We start from the raw sequence: 14,127 nt of genomic DNA, 5'->3' as shown, positions 1-14,127 counted from the left end.
ATGGTCCATGCCCTTTTCATCTCTGCTCGTGATTCGATTTCGATCACGTTCGTTCCCAAAATCACTATCACGGTGAGTTTTCACAGTAATGCGTGAACTGAGTCAGACTGCGTGCCACTGAATGGCGCTGAAAGCCATGCTAACAAAAAATATATTGAGTGTCATCCCCCAGCTCCGTCCTTTAGGTCCATGATTGTCCATGATACTGACATTACTGACTGTTACTGACTGGTAATTGGGCACTGGCAGCAACCATGTATATGGTTTCCCTCGATAATTGTTGAGAGAATATTATATATGGAGTAAACTAATTATTCGAAACGATTGAAAGATCTTCAAAGTCTTTGTTCAAAGCTACGTTTTCGTACGATACTTAAAAAGAGAGGAGAAGAAAACAACGAAGATGGCTGGCAACGAGGTTAGTATTGTTTCCATTTGATAGGAATTTTTAATTTACTGTGTCATTTTTTATATTTTTACTGAGACATAATAGTTGTTGTTACAGGCACAACAAATGCCACCTTTGATGAATATGGTCCCAAACAGTGGCCTTGGAGTACCTGGGATAGATCCTCCAAAGACATTACCCAGCTTGCTTAGCTTGAAAGTAAGCCCACCGAGCGAATTACAAAACCCAAGTATACCAGGTGATAATGGTCCAGATGGTGACACTGAGGCTGTAAAACTGCCAGCAGCTTTGGAACAAGTTCTGGCATTTAAAAATGAAAGGGCCAAGGAAGTAGGAGGAGATCCAAATGACTTAGTCTCGTTAGGGAAGTTGTCTAATCATGAGACTGTAGGAGAAGATGTGACATCAATGGAAGACGTTATACTTGAACCTGAAACAGCAACAGAGAAAATGGACACAAAAACGACCAAGGCTAAAAAGAAGAAGAAGAAAAAAAGAAAGAAGCACAATGCGGGCAAAGAGGCAGAAAGCAAGAAAGAAAATGCGGAGAATTCAAAACAGAAAGAGGATTTACCTGAGATCGAATATATTCAGGAGATCCCTAGCATTAACGATTTAGAACCGATGTATCGCCAATTCGCCAGAATTTTCGAGGCATTCAAGCTGACAGAACCAGAACCGAAATCGGCAGAAGCCGAAAAGGGAGAACCGATCGGACAGTATCCACCAGTGGCGACGCTGCAAACGGCAGGAACGGTACCTAGTAAAGTGCCACCACTGGACGATTTTGACGACGACGCGAATCAACAGCAACAGCAACAGGGAACAGGCGAGAACGGTGCTCCGCGGTTGTCGAAACGAAAATTGAAGAGGCTCACGCGTTTAAGCGTCGCGGAATTGAAACAGCTGGTAGGACGTCCCGACGTTGTGGAGATGCATGACGTCACCGCGCGAGATCCGAAGCTGCTTGTACAATTGAAAGCTCATCGTAACACGGTGCCCGTACCGAGGCATTGGTGCTTCAAGAGGAAGTATCTACAAGGAAAACGCGGAATCGAGAAGCCTCCCTTCGATCTACCAGATTTCATTAAGCGTACAGGCATCACGGAGATGAGAGCGAGCCTCCAGGAGCGGGACGACACACGCACGTTGAAGGCTAAGATGCGAGAAAGGGCAAGGCCGAAGCTCGGCAAGATAGACATCGACTATCAGAAACTGCACGATGCGTTCTTTAAATGGCAAACTAAACCTCGTATGACTATCCATGGTGACTTGTATTACGAGGGTAAAGAGTTTGAGACTCGATTGAAGGAGAAGAAGCCCGGGGAATTGTCCGACGAACTGCGCACGGCGCTCGGTATGCCGGTAGGACCTAATTGTCACAAAGTGCCACCACCGTGGTTAATCGCTATGCAACGTTACGGACCACCACCGAGTTACCCGAATTTGAAGATACCCGGTTTGAACGCGCCGATTCCCGAGGGTTGCGCGTTCGGTTATCACGCCGGCGGTTGGGGAAAACCACCTGTGGACGAAACGGGAAGACCGCTGTACGGGGACGTATTCGGTATATCGCGTACTCCCGGAGGTGATAACATGGACGAGGAAATCGATAGAGGCATGTGGGGCGAGCCCGAGTCCGAGTCCTCCGGAGATGAGGATGAGGACGAGGATGCAGAAGAAGGCGGAGAAGGCGAGGGAGAAGGAAAGGACGGAGACGGAGACGCGAGTGGCCTGGTCACTCCTGGCGCTGAAGGTTTGATAACGCCCAGCGGAATCACGTCGATTCCTGCGGGATTAGAGACTCCGGAGACGATAGAATTGAGGAAGAAGAAAATCGAAAGCGAAATGGAAGGAGGAGACACCCCGGCTTTGTACACAGTTTTGCAAGAGAGGCGAACGGATGGTCTTGGGGCGAGCATGATGGGCAGCACGCACGTGTACGATATGACCGGCGCTGCAGGAGGGCAAGCACCGCCGTCTGTAATCGCTGCGAGGCGCGGAGCGAGCGGGACCACATCCGATGGAAGGACAGAGAAAGACGGTGCCGTTGAATTAGCATTAGATCCCAGCGAACTTGATCTAGATTCCGAGGCGATGGCATCGCGGTATGAAGAGACAATGAGATCGAGACAAGCACATTTGAGGAGAGAGGACTTATCCGACATGCTTCAGGATCACGTGCAACGACAAAAAGTGAGTATGTCAACTGATCGATTAATTGACATATTAAAGCGCCTCGTTCTTTTTCCAGAGTAAACGCAAACGGCAACAAGGACAAGAGTCGAAAACTTCGAAGAAATACAAAGAGTTCAAGTTTTAAATTGCCACGTTATAAAAGTGATCATTTACCTGAAAGATATAAAAATGATATAATGTTAATAAATGTCTCGTGTATCCACAAGTTTTTAACTAATACACTACTAGTATTAATATACTGTATTGCTTCATAATTTTATCAGGAGCACACATCAATTAAAAAAAGAAGGCCATTATTACGTCACGTAAAGAAGATTATTGTATTTGCTATTCTTAACAGATACACTCATAAATCAGTCGGTTTATACAATATGTTTTTTCTGCAAATTGACGTAAAATTTGAATTTGTTCGGTGAAAATGTGACGAGAGGATATGAAAGAAAATGCAATAATACTATGAGACACGGAAGAGACATAGCGATCGTGAATCTGCTTATAGCACTGCCGATATCTAGCCAACTTCCTTCGGGAGTAACGTAATACATTAGAGGTAACGATAAACAATCTCCTAACAGAAGCACCCCCAAGAAAATATTTGTGGTTCCAAGGGTATGACCTGTGCATCCGATCAGCATCAATGGTATGCTGATCTTGAAAAGTATCAACAGAAACATTGTAAACGGTGAGAAAACCGTCACGAAATGTCGAGTCCAAGAAGGATCGAATGAACTGATGCTTGCCATGTTTCCGGTTCCAAAGAAACACAACAACGTATAAAACATCTACGATAAATCATTAAGGATACAATTTAAGAACAATTTATTGAAACAATGTATAAACGCTGTATTATCGAAGGATACAAAAATTGCTGCTTTAAGCAATTCCTCGATAGTCAAAGATTTTTTAATACTTTGATCAGTTTGAACCGTGATAGTTTGTGGCCAACAGTATAAATGGCACGCGAATATCAAGAAAAAGAACGGTTCATAAGAAGCTGATAACAGAACGAGTGGGCAAAATAAACCCAGAATGATTCCTTGCATTCTTATTTTTAATCGCGTGGAATAAGTGAAAATGTCTAACGGTGTCGTTAACAAAATTGCCCACGACGCCCAACTTCGGCCGTCTATGAATTCCAAATATATCAATCCCGTGACCGCAAGTCTGAATATTTCGATTATTTTTCGACATTTTGATTGCCATTTCAATACAACTGTTACAATTGCGACGCATATGCTTGAGAGCCTAAAAACAATATATTATCATGTTTACGTTAAATTAATTTTATCATTGAAATAAAATATCAACTGGAATATCAATTAGAACTTACACAATGTACACTCGAGGATACGGTTCTACAACAGGTAGAAACGGGAACGCAACTAGACATAAAGCTGTCCAAAGAAATAGACTTACAGAATTCTTTAATACTATTTCATGGGCAAGGATAACACATAACATTCCTATGCCAAAGACAGGTCTATATGTTAATCCAATGAACATCGTTCCTAATAACAAAACTATCTCTGTCATTATTATCCAATAATACTTGGTATTATAAAGCTTCAGTTTTACTGAGTATACGAGCGCGCTGCGAATCACTTGCCAAAAAGAGAATATTGCAAAAAGTACATAAATCGGTAATCTCCAACTGTTGCAACCTGTAACTGTTTACACAAAATTAAAAATGCACTTTTTTCCAGTGACTACGGTAGTAGAATATAACGTACTTTTGTGCATAGCAGGTATCAAAATTATTGAAAAAAAGAATAAAACGTCTGTTAGAAATACATAGCCGTACTGAACAGAAGATTGTTTAGCACAAGACATCTTCATGAACAACACTATTATCCATCCTATCCACATCATAGATAAATATAATAAGAACTGCGTCCTTTGGTACTGCCGATAATACTTCAATACGTCTTTAGCTGATTTAATCGTATCTACTATTTCATTTAAGTTCTCGTCCGGAATACCTGTCTCAACGTACTTGTACAAATGAGAAATTTTCTTATCTACTTCCTGTTCTCGCTTATCCGCGTATCTCCTATCCTTGCAGCTCATTTCTTTCATCGCTTTCACTTGAAAATTTAACTGTTTCAAATTATTGAATAGCGCACGATTCACGTACTTGATATCAGTAGCGTTTAAATAGTGCCACGGTACAACACCCTAAAAATATGTAGACGCATCAGAACTAGTACATTGAACATGTATCCGTATTATCCGTACAGGAGCTGGTACGATTCAGACCCGCTACGGATAGTGCGGAACCAACATAACACGGACATCATTCTTATACGCACTTCGTTGTTAGCTGGAATCGGAGCACCGATTAAAGACGAAATTAATGGTGTAACGTCGACTTGTTCTATATCTTGACGAATATTTTGCGCGCCGATACCTGCGCCCCAGGCAATAAACGGTGTTTCGGTCTCATCCGTAGAACCGCTCCCATGCGAACCCCAATCAGTCATCCCGTGATCAGATGTGAAAATGTAAGCAGTTGCGTTGTCCCCGAAAAACTCTTCCGTCATTCGAACAACTCCTTTTATTTTCCGATCAACATAATTCATATTATCAACATATTCTCTGCATTAAAATGTAATTCAGATTACAATTTCTTTAAAAATTTCATCAAATTCGAAGTATCCTCATTAATAGTGAATTCGGCAGTCTGCATTACTCCGCACTCAGTGCGAACTTTTTCGGTGCATTTGATTCATGTTCTCTCTTCCAGTCCAATCGTCATATTCGGGTATGTTGCATGCAAGTTTTATACTTTATTCAACGATATTGCCCTGATGCAATGCAACAGACTTATCAGAATTGTCAGCACTATTTTAATGTAATTTTCATTTTAGTGGTGTACCAATTCTATGATGTACCAGTGTCATACGTAACCGATTCTATGTTGCACTTGTGTCGCATTTGAAACAGCACTAGCATCGAGCCAGTTCGTGCCTTGCCGAATTCAATCTAAGAATACGTGTACAGAAATGTTTTAATACTTAGAGTAGGGTTTAGCTGCGTGGCCAGTCGTGTCACATCCAAGAAGGTGAAGGAATAAAACGATGCGCTCGGTATCTTTAACTTTGTGAGCCTCTGCTCTAAGCCAGTCGACGTACTTATCGAATACCCAAGAATCTAAGCGCCAAATCTGTCCGTGAGCTATATCAAAATTCTGCCATTCGGCAGGATAGCTATACCCTTGTATGTTTTCCAAAAGCGCTCCTATATTGATAATTTAATTTTTTACGTAAGAACGACAGTCTAATATTTTTCATATAATACCTTTCGTGAGGAAGACCGGAAATGCAATGTGAGATTATATTATAGAGTTCTTTTTGTAGAGGATTTAAAAAATTTCAAGTTTAGGTACACAGGGAAAGAGTATTATATTTTTAGATAAGTAAGAATAGATTAAGATATGATGGAGATACAGAAATAAGAAACAGGAATGATAGGAAGAGGAAGGGAAGAATAAGAAGTAGAAGGATTAGAGAACGACAATTTAGAATTAGGAAATTAGGAAAAAATAATGTGAAAAGAGTCCCCCAAAATCGAAAGGCATGGAATAAATAAATTATATAATACCTTTCGTAAATATCGAAATAATGTCAGGGCTTCCCCAGGCCCATGAACGATGACTTTGATTGAAAATAGAGTCAAAATCGACAGGATTCTCTTTCCATCCTTTAAATATGGCACTAGGATCTTCGTACAATCCTGCGCAAATTGCAACAATGCCTGGTCTAGACTCTGTCGGCATTCTTGTGTGAGACACACCCCATGTGCCTTTATGCATCATGACATCGCTACGAAACAAATTATTATAGCATCTAGAAAAAGTTAAACCTGAGGTGAACATACTTGAGAAAGTCTGGCAGTGAGTCAATGAAAGTTCTGAATCGCAAACCATCTGCTACAAACAAGACCAATCTCTTGGCAGGTGCGTTTTGTAAAACAGGTACATTTGGCAATCCTTGGACAATCGGGGAATGGAAATTGGCATTGAGTACACCCCATAATAATATCAAATGCATTACCAGTCCCCATATCGCAAATAAGTAATTGTTACTGATTATATTGAGTCTTTTATAGCACAGCCTTTTATAATATACTACATTCCTGTTAGACTCATCGTGCATAAACATTTTGGTCAAGAATTAAAGTCTTAATAGATCTGTTGCTACTTGAAATATTCAAGTATATGGTCCTTCGGATATTTGCTCAGCCTGTAAAGTCCACAAGTTCAAAAGTATTATTTTAATTATCATAATTCGTACAATCAATAATACAGCATTTTCAACGATTATCATTTACATCTTGAAATTTATAATCTTTAGATCATGTAGTGGACGTATTGCGAAATTATCAACTTGATCGTTCTAAATGCATGTACGTACCTGACACTTGAAAAGTAGTTAACGTAAAATCGTATAAATATTTATAAATGAAAAATTGTTTAAAAACTGACTTGCATCGTTTAATGATTCGCATATAATCAGATAGCATTCCATCGTGTCACTGTCAGTCAGTATGGCCGTCTGCTATGCTCTGAAGCAATTTCAGAGGTAAGATAATGCTGATAAAGCTTCGAAATAATGACGTGAATGTTATCCACTTTCTACACGATGTCATCGCGATGTTATTTTACATAATGATTTTTAGTATTCGATAGAATAATATTTAATATACGAGAGCAAATGTTTTCGATAAAAGATCGTGTTATTCGTAACCTGTATCATAAGACCGAGCATGTCCCAGAGATGTGTATTCGTATGTATGGTTCTCAGGTTTTAGTCGAGGTACGAAACGTAACTTGGAATTTCAATCGTAAAGAGTGAAAAGAGAAGTGAGGAAGAAAAATGGTCGTGGGCGTTTTCCCGGCTCTCAAATTAGGAGTCTTGTTCGTCAAACAGATCAGTAAACCACTTGCGAAATTCCTTGTTAACCAAGCAAAGAATCACCCGGTGTTCCGGACGTATTTTATCATACCACCCGCTCAATGTAAGTGAATCGTGTTGAATAAAAATAATAAAAATAGACCCGATTGTACAATGATGTAATCGTGATCGATATCATCGTTAAGAATAGCCACAAAGATTTTGCAGGATAACTTTATACATCTTCGTGATTACAGTTTATCATTGGGCAGAAGTGAAAGCTAAGATGTATGTAATGAACCTGGGTAAGCCTACGAAAGTTGCGAAGTTGAACGAAGCTATGGCCATAGAATTAGGAGCAAATCTGATGGGTGAAGTAGTCATATTCAGTGTCGCTGGTGGTTGTTTAATACTGGAGTACAATCGCCAAGTGGCGAAAGAGGCCAAGAAGGAGGAGGCGAGACTGGCACAAATACAACTATTCACAGACCAGATAGAGAATTTGAGTCAAGTTACGACTCGACAGGAGAACCAAATCCAGTACTTGGAAGAAGCTGTACAAGAATTAGCGAAACACACAAAGCATAAATTGGTTGCGAAACCAAAAGTAATAGAAATAAATGAACAAGGACAGCAGCTGTCTAATATTAGCGAGAATCCAAACAAAAGTAACAATCCAGACGGTGATAAAGCGTCAATAATTGAACGTGCTATAGTTTATTATGAAAACAATGTAAAGACGGACAAACTCAGTTAACTGATATTTCATCTGAAATTCGTCGTGATAGTATATGAACATATTCGTGACATAGTGTAAATAAGAGACAGTTTTCTCTCTTTCTCTACATATATACATATATGTATGTAAACTGTGTATATAATTGAAACTATCTATTACACTTTATACATTACATTTTTATACATTATCATTGTGAATAACTCAGTATTTTCTATTTATAGATATATAGTTTCGTATTCTCTTTTTTTTAATCATCAACAGCTCTCGAAAATACATAGTCTCGTATAAAAATACTTTACATCCATAAAATACGTGCCAGTTGTACTATTTCAGGCGGCAGTGACCCTACTTAAATCCAATTGTATCGCACATGCGAGGGGTACAATAATAACAATGATAATAAAATTGAACGCTCGTTAGTCCTTTATAAAAATCGTTAATTCAAGTTTACTCCTTCTTTCAACATTTTCTGCAACGAGTTAATTCTGGCCTCCAAATTCTCGAAGTCGAGTTCTATAAAAAAAAGGAAGTTCACAGTCTCCTTTTTGCAGAGACATTACGCATTCGACACTAACTTGGATTCCTTGCTTTGTTGCTACCCGCTTTCGTTTTTCGAGAATGAGATCGTACTCCGATCGATTCCAAAGAACTACCTGTTGCCATTTAAGTATTCGTATAAGGTAGTTCAAAAGAGAAACGCGGGAATGAAGTTTAAGTTCACACCTGACGATAAGCTAGAAGTTTTATTTCGACTCGAAATCGAGGACGATCTACTTCTGCTCTGTCTACGCGTGGAAGGCGTTCGATTACGACGTCTCAACGCCGGACTACCATCCCCAGGTTTCCTATTAGCGGACGCGGTAAGCTGCTGCACTTTTAACGATAACGCTGCGTTCTCGGCCCTAAGTTTCTGAATTTGCGCGCGGAACGAGGCACGCTCCTTAACGACGTTACTTTCTAACGATTTAATCGATCCGAACAAATGCTTTAAAGCTTTACCTGAACGGTAAAACGTACATTTGAAAAGTGGATACACTGAAACCGTTTCTCTCTTTACTACCTCCGTTAGTAAGCTTATAATTCTCTTGCGCGAGCTTTTGATTCGTGATTGTCAGCTGCTCGATGCGTTTCTGCATTTCTCTGTTCACCCCTGCGGATTGTAATCTCTCGATTTCCGTTTGCAATCTTCTTATAGTAGCTTGCAGTGTTACTGGATCGGGTAAACCGCAATATTCCAGGGGCAATGGATAATGGATTCTTAAAGTATGTCGGAACGCTTTGATAGCATACCAATCTCTATTAATTGGTCGGATATACTTACCTGTCGAATTCTACTGTGTACGTTAATATAAGATAGCGACGATTGCTCGTTGCGTTACCCAAACTTGAATACGAACTTCGTTCGAGTTTACGCGCGCGTAACAATTCTAAATCTTCGAACGTGAGAAGGTCCAAGCTAATAGATTCACTTGTCTGTAATCGAATCCTTTTTATTTGGCTCGACTCGTTAGAAACTCGGAATACAAAGATATTAGGTACTTTTAACAGTCCGGATTGCAACATAGCGACGAATACATCGAAATGCTTGTAATTTCCAGTTTTATGCGTCAAATTTTCAATGTCTTAAAACCAATCAGAGACGAAATTAAATCCCTTAGAATAACCTCGTCAATATTAATTATCGGAGTATAATATGAATTAGGGAACAAACATGCAGCGTCGTACGACGATTGCCAATTCTCCGCGGTGTATTTATCCGTGATAGCAAGCTCTAAGTTACGCTGACATCCTCTCGCCAGAGCAGTAACTTTGATCTTGACGACGAACTCTTTCCCGCTTTTGAACGTGTAAGTTGTCACCAAAGACGGGCCAATTTCGTTCATACTGAGTGACGGACATTAACATCATCACACAGCTGCTAAGTTGATGCTGGTTGATGCGTAGCTGTCTGTTAATTACTCAGTTCTGTGGGCCTGACGCCTGACCTGTGAGTCAGTCAGTGTCACTGTTAAGTTATCGTGCGTGACGGGGTGCCGAAACCGAATCGAAGGATGAACTCGACCCGTTTTCACAGTGAATTAATAGTTTAACTAATCGCGAGTAATAATGTGGTCCTTCTTCTCGAGAGATCCAGCCAAAGATTTCCCGTACGAGATCGGCGAGCCGATCTCTGGTTTAGACGATAAGAGTATCTGGACGTTGCACAGGGCAAAGAAGAAGGTATTCTAACCCAATCGTACACAAGCTTTTGCGTAAAATCTCCCAAGATATTGATTCGATCAGCTGTTCGACTGTTTCATCTTCGCCATTCGAAATAATTTCCTTTTTCCGTAGGGTTCTGCTGGAGGCGAAGACGTTTCAGTATTCGTCTTCGAGTCCAAAAACGGTAACGAACATTTCTTGGACGTAGCTCGTTCATCAGTAAAAAGATTAAAAACTCTTAGGCATCCAAGCATACTTGCGTATCTTGACAGTCTCGAGGTATAAACGTGTAACGTATATAGTAAAAACCAATCTCTCTGTTTACAGTGTAATTGAAGTAACTTATGTTTTCAGACTGACAAAGTCCTTTATTTAGCAACCGAACGCGTGGAACCTTTGTACAGTCGACTAACGAAAAAGTTTAACAACGACGAGGAATCTAAGAGAGAGTTATATTTTTCTTGGGGACTCTTCCAAATCACTGTACGTGCTGGCTACAATTCTATATCGACCTTTCTTAAAGTATTAAAACGTTTGTCATTTAACAGAGAGCATTGAATTTTTTGAATAATGATGGCAATCTACGGCACAACAATGTTAATTTGTGGACGGTGTTCGTCAATGAAGAAACTGGGGAATGGAAACTTGGTGGAGTCGAATATATGACAGCAGTAGACAGCGTTTACAATGCATTGCCATCGACATTCCAAATATATCATCCACCTGATACGAAAGAGAATGCAAAGCCGAGCACTAAATGGTAAAAAAACATATTAATTACAGTCTCTACTCGAAATTGAAAAAAGAATAATTTATTTACCTTTCTTCATAGCCATAACTTATTTAATGTAGACAATGTAAATTTATTTGGTTTGGTAAATAACATACGATAGTTGCTATCCTAAAACTTGTATTGCGATACTAGCCTCTCTATATATAAACGTTTAGGTTTATTGTTAACACTAAGAAACTGATGAATAAATAAAAAAAACAGCTCGGTTGACATGTGGGGACTCGGATGCTTGATCTGGGAAACTTACAACGGTCCATTAAGTTTAAATATGCAACTTAAAGTTACGGACAAGGTAAGTTTATCGCAATATATTTTGTTCAAATCGAGTTCTTTTCTAATGATTCTTTTCTCTTAGATACCAAAGCAACTGCTAGTGATATATCGAGAATTGACCAGCGGCAATGCCGACGAAAGGCCGAATCCCGCGGACGTGATAGCACGTTGCCGCAGTAACGGAGGATTTTTTAAAAACGTGCTCGTAGACGCACTCCTGTTCTTAGAGGAGATTCAAATGAAAGAAAAAGGAGAGAAGGGTAGATTCTTCGCGCAACTTGCTGGCCAGTTGGACTCCTTCCCGGACGGGGTTGGTAGATATAAAATTTTACCGCAGCTATTAGCCGCTTTCGAATTCGGCGATGCCGGGAGCGCGGTATTGCCTCCTTTACTGCAACTCGGCTGCCAATTGCCCGACGCCGAATATCAACGACGAGTCGTACCATGTGTTGTTAAATTGTTCACGTCGAACGACAGGGCGACGAGATCACGATTATTGCAACAACTCGATCGATTCGTCGATCATTTGCAACCGGCGACGGTGAACGAAGCTATCTTTCCACAGGTTACATTCTCTCTTCCTTTTTTCATAAATTTCATATGGCGTCGAGATAATTCGATATCAATTGCAGGTAGCCAAGGGCTTTCTTGATACGAACGGTGCGATCAGGGAACAAACTATAAAGTCCGTTGTACACTTAGCGCCGAAATTAGATTACAATAATCTTAATGTGGAAACATTAAGGTACTTTGCTAGACTTCAGTCGAAAGATGAACGCGGCGACATACGTACTAATACTACAGTTTGTTTAGGAAAAATTGCTCAACATCTACATCCTCAGATAAGGCAAAAAGTAATTAATGAGATACAAGAAATTTACGATCATTACGATTTAAGAATGCTTACAGATAATTATCGTTAATGTCGTAGGTATTGATCGGAGCGTTTATTCGAGGTACGCGCGATCCTTTCCCACCGGCTAGGGCAGCAAGTATTTTAGCTTTAGCGGCGACGCAGCAATACTTCTTGCTGCAGGAAGTCGCGAATCGAATATTACCAGCTTTATGCCCGCTGACAACGGACGTTGACAAGGAAGTAAGAGACAACGCGTTTCGAATTATTCGCGGATTTTTATCGAAGCTCGAGAGAGTATCGGAAGATCCTGGATTACGCGAATCCATGGGTACAAGACATTCAGGTCAAGATGTACGCTCGTCCGTCCGGTGCAAGTAATAATCGAAATATTGTCGTTTCAGAGGCCGATGTAAATACGGCCACGCCGAGTCTTAGCAACGCGGCAGCGACTTGGGCCGGTTGGGCTGTGACGGCGGTTACCGCCAAGTTTTATCGAAGTCAATCGGATACATCGAAATCGTCGAACGCGTCTAGGATTTTACTAAACAAACCTGCCTCTTTAGGTACCTACGACTCACTACTGTTTCTTTCGCCTCTGTCAAAGTTCAAATCGATATTGACAAAGAAAAAAAATTGCAGAGCAAGCTAGCAGTTCACAAAGTAGCGCCAGCACGACTGCCACGACTAGCAGTGCTACGAGCATGACGTCATTAGATCACGATCACGAACATGATCCGCAAAACGCGGTGAAGGCAAATTCGGATTGCGATTGGGACTGGGATGCCGACAACTGGGGTGATATGGAACAGCAACCTTCTACTACTCCAGCCCATGGAACTAGTAATGTTTCACCATCCGCTCACTCACCGAAGGCCAGCGAACAATGGACGAGCCTGGAAGAAGAACCGGTGCGTTGTATTTCTTCCGTTACCTATTATTTTCTAAATGTTATCTATTAACATTTCAATCATTGCGATGATGTCATTAAAATTGAAAGAAAAGTTTAAATAATTGCGTTTAGGAGGAAGAAGCGGCACAGAGTGAAGAGAAAAATGAATCTTCCGAGACCGGCTGGGAAGATTCAGAGTTTCAGCCTCTAGAAGATTTTCAACCGCTAGAACAATTGAGTAAGTTTTTGCAATTAAAACTACTACACTACTCCAAAAAATGTTGTTATCACGAAATTTGTGTCGAGAATTGCCCGTGTTTGGAAAATAATTATCAATTAAGTGTGTTTAAAATTAAAAAATTAGCAGTTTGACTACGTACACGGACTTGGATAACTTTTTTTCTACGATGTTGTTTACTAGTATTGTTGTTTAATAGTAACTTGATTCTTTACCTTCAATTTAAAAGAAAAGTTGAGTCTCTACGATTTTTTGCGGAAAACTCAGTTATATAGCCCATTCCTGTATGTAGATGTGAATATGTTATTTATTTAAAATTTCTTTTCATAAGAAAACGTTGAGAATACTGGGACGATTAGCGGAAGTAAGAAATCGGAGGAAGCCAGGAGATTACGCGAGGAGCGTAAACTAGCTAGACAGAGAGAAATAGAAGCAAAAAGGGCGGTAAAACTGCGGAACAATGTTGCTAGTAAGAAACTTTAATTTGAATATCTTATAACTTAATTGCATTCACTGTATTTAATAAAGGAAAGAAAGGAATTAAAAAAAATGTTGACTGTGAAATAAGTATTTTATCTATTATCGATTACTGACGAGTCAGTTCTTACTTCTGTCTCTATTGTTTATTGCATTAACG

The 14,127-nt window shown here is 40.1% G+C and overlaps 5 protein-coding genes across 8 annotated transcripts; 3 read left to right on the top strand and 2 right to left on the bottom strand.

Annotated features, from left to right (window-relative positions):
- Nucleotides 1-72: 72 nt before the first annotated feature.
- Nucleotides 73-2,912, top strand: Sf3b2 (splicing factor 3B subunit 2). Of its 3 annotated transcripts, none has more exons than XM_026818813.1 (3): nt 73-418; nt 494-2,609; nt 2,664-2,736. In XM_026818813.1, exons 1-3 carry the CDS (start codon nt 404-406, stop codon nt 2,666-2,668), a joined length of 2,136 nt encoding a protein of 711 aa, XP_026674614.1. In that variant the 5' UTR covers nt 73-403; the 3' UTR covers nt 2,669-2,736. The 3 variants fall into 3 exon arrangements, with proteins under 3 accessions (XP_026674614.1, XP_017890696.1, XP_017890697.1); XM_018035207.2 differs by having other exon boundaries at nt 78-418; nt 494-2,605; nt 2,664-2,912; XM_018035208.2 differs by having other exon boundaries at nt 81-418; nt 506-2,605; nt 2,664-2,912.
- On the bottom strand, nt 2,905-7,112 carry LOC108631358 (Phosphatidylinositol glycan anchor biosynthesis class N). 2 transcript variants are annotated; one of them, XM_018035203.2, is made up of 9 exons: nt 7,021-7,112; nt 6,485-6,849; nt 6,209-6,429; nt 5,623-5,845; nt 4,918-5,203; nt 4,339-4,783; nt 3,939-4,275; nt 3,469-3,853; nt 2,905-3,390 (listed from the first exon to the last, which is right to left on the bottom strand). In XM_018035203.2, exons 2-9 carry the CDS (start codon nt 6,766-6,768, stop codon nt 2,971-2,973), a joined length of 2,601 nt encoding a protein of 866 aa, XP_017890692.1. In that variant the 5' UTR covers nt 6,769-6,849; nt 7,021-7,112; the 3' UTR covers nt 2,905-2,970. The 2 variants fall into 2 exon arrangements, with proteins under 2 accessions (XP_017890692.1, XP_026674612.1); XM_026818811.1 differs by lacking the exon at nt 7,021-7,112 and having other exon boundaries at nt 6,209-6,453; nt 6,531-6,622.
- LOC108631363 (optic atrophy 3 protein homolog) lies at nt 7,097-8,649 on the top strand. The gene is made up of 3 exons (XM_018035210.2): nt 7,097-7,188; nt 7,411-7,624; nt 7,758-8,649. Exons 2-3 carry the CDS (start codon nt 7,483-7,485, stop codon nt 8,255-8,257), a joined length of 642 nt encoding a protein of 213 aa, XP_017890699.1. The 5' UTR covers nt 7,097-7,188; nt 7,411-7,482; the 3' UTR covers nt 8,258-8,649.
- On the bottom strand, nt 8,641-10,145 carry LOC108631362 (coiled-coil domain-containing protein 61). Its single transcript, XM_026818814.1, has 6 exons — nt 9,951-10,145; nt 9,561-9,861; nt 9,300-9,496; nt 8,963-9,238; nt 8,815-8,892; nt 8,641-8,752 (listed from the first exon to the last, which is right to left on the bottom strand). Exons 1-6 carry the CDS (start codon nt 10,120-10,122, stop codon nt 8,676-8,678), a joined length of 1,101 nt encoding a protein of 366 aa, XP_026674615.1. The 5' UTR covers nt 10,123-10,145; the 3' UTR covers nt 8,641-8,675.
- On the top strand, nt 9,988-14,121 carry yata (N-terminal kinase-like protein yata). The gene is made up of 12 exons (XM_018035206.2): nt 9,988-10,459; nt 10,574-10,720; nt 10,796-10,924; nt 10,990-11,201; nt 11,436-11,526; nt 11,590-12,072; nt 12,140-12,361; nt 12,439-12,691; nt 12,765-12,926; nt 13,003-13,271; nt 13,385-13,490; nt 13,822-14,121. Exons 1-12 carry the CDS (start codon nt 10,346-10,348, stop codon nt 13,971-13,973), a joined length of 2,340 nt encoding a protein of 779 aa, XP_017890695.1. The 5' UTR covers nt 9,988-10,345; the 3' UTR covers nt 13,974-14,121.
- Nucleotides 14,122-14,127: the final 6 nt, after the last annotated feature.

Source organism: Ceratina calcarata, unplaced genomic scaffold (genome assembly GCF_001652005.2).
Source record: "Ceratina calcarata isolate Rehan_Ccalc_2016 unplaced genomic scaffold, ASM165200v1 scaffold883, whole genome shotgun sequence".
Taxonomy (NCBI): domain Eukaryota; kingdom Metazoa; phylum Arthropoda; class Insecta; order Hymenoptera; family Apidae; genus Ceratina; species Ceratina calcarata.
The sequence above is the reverse complement of the archived record's forward strand: the minus strand, read 5'-3'. Positions and strand labels throughout refer to the sequence as shown.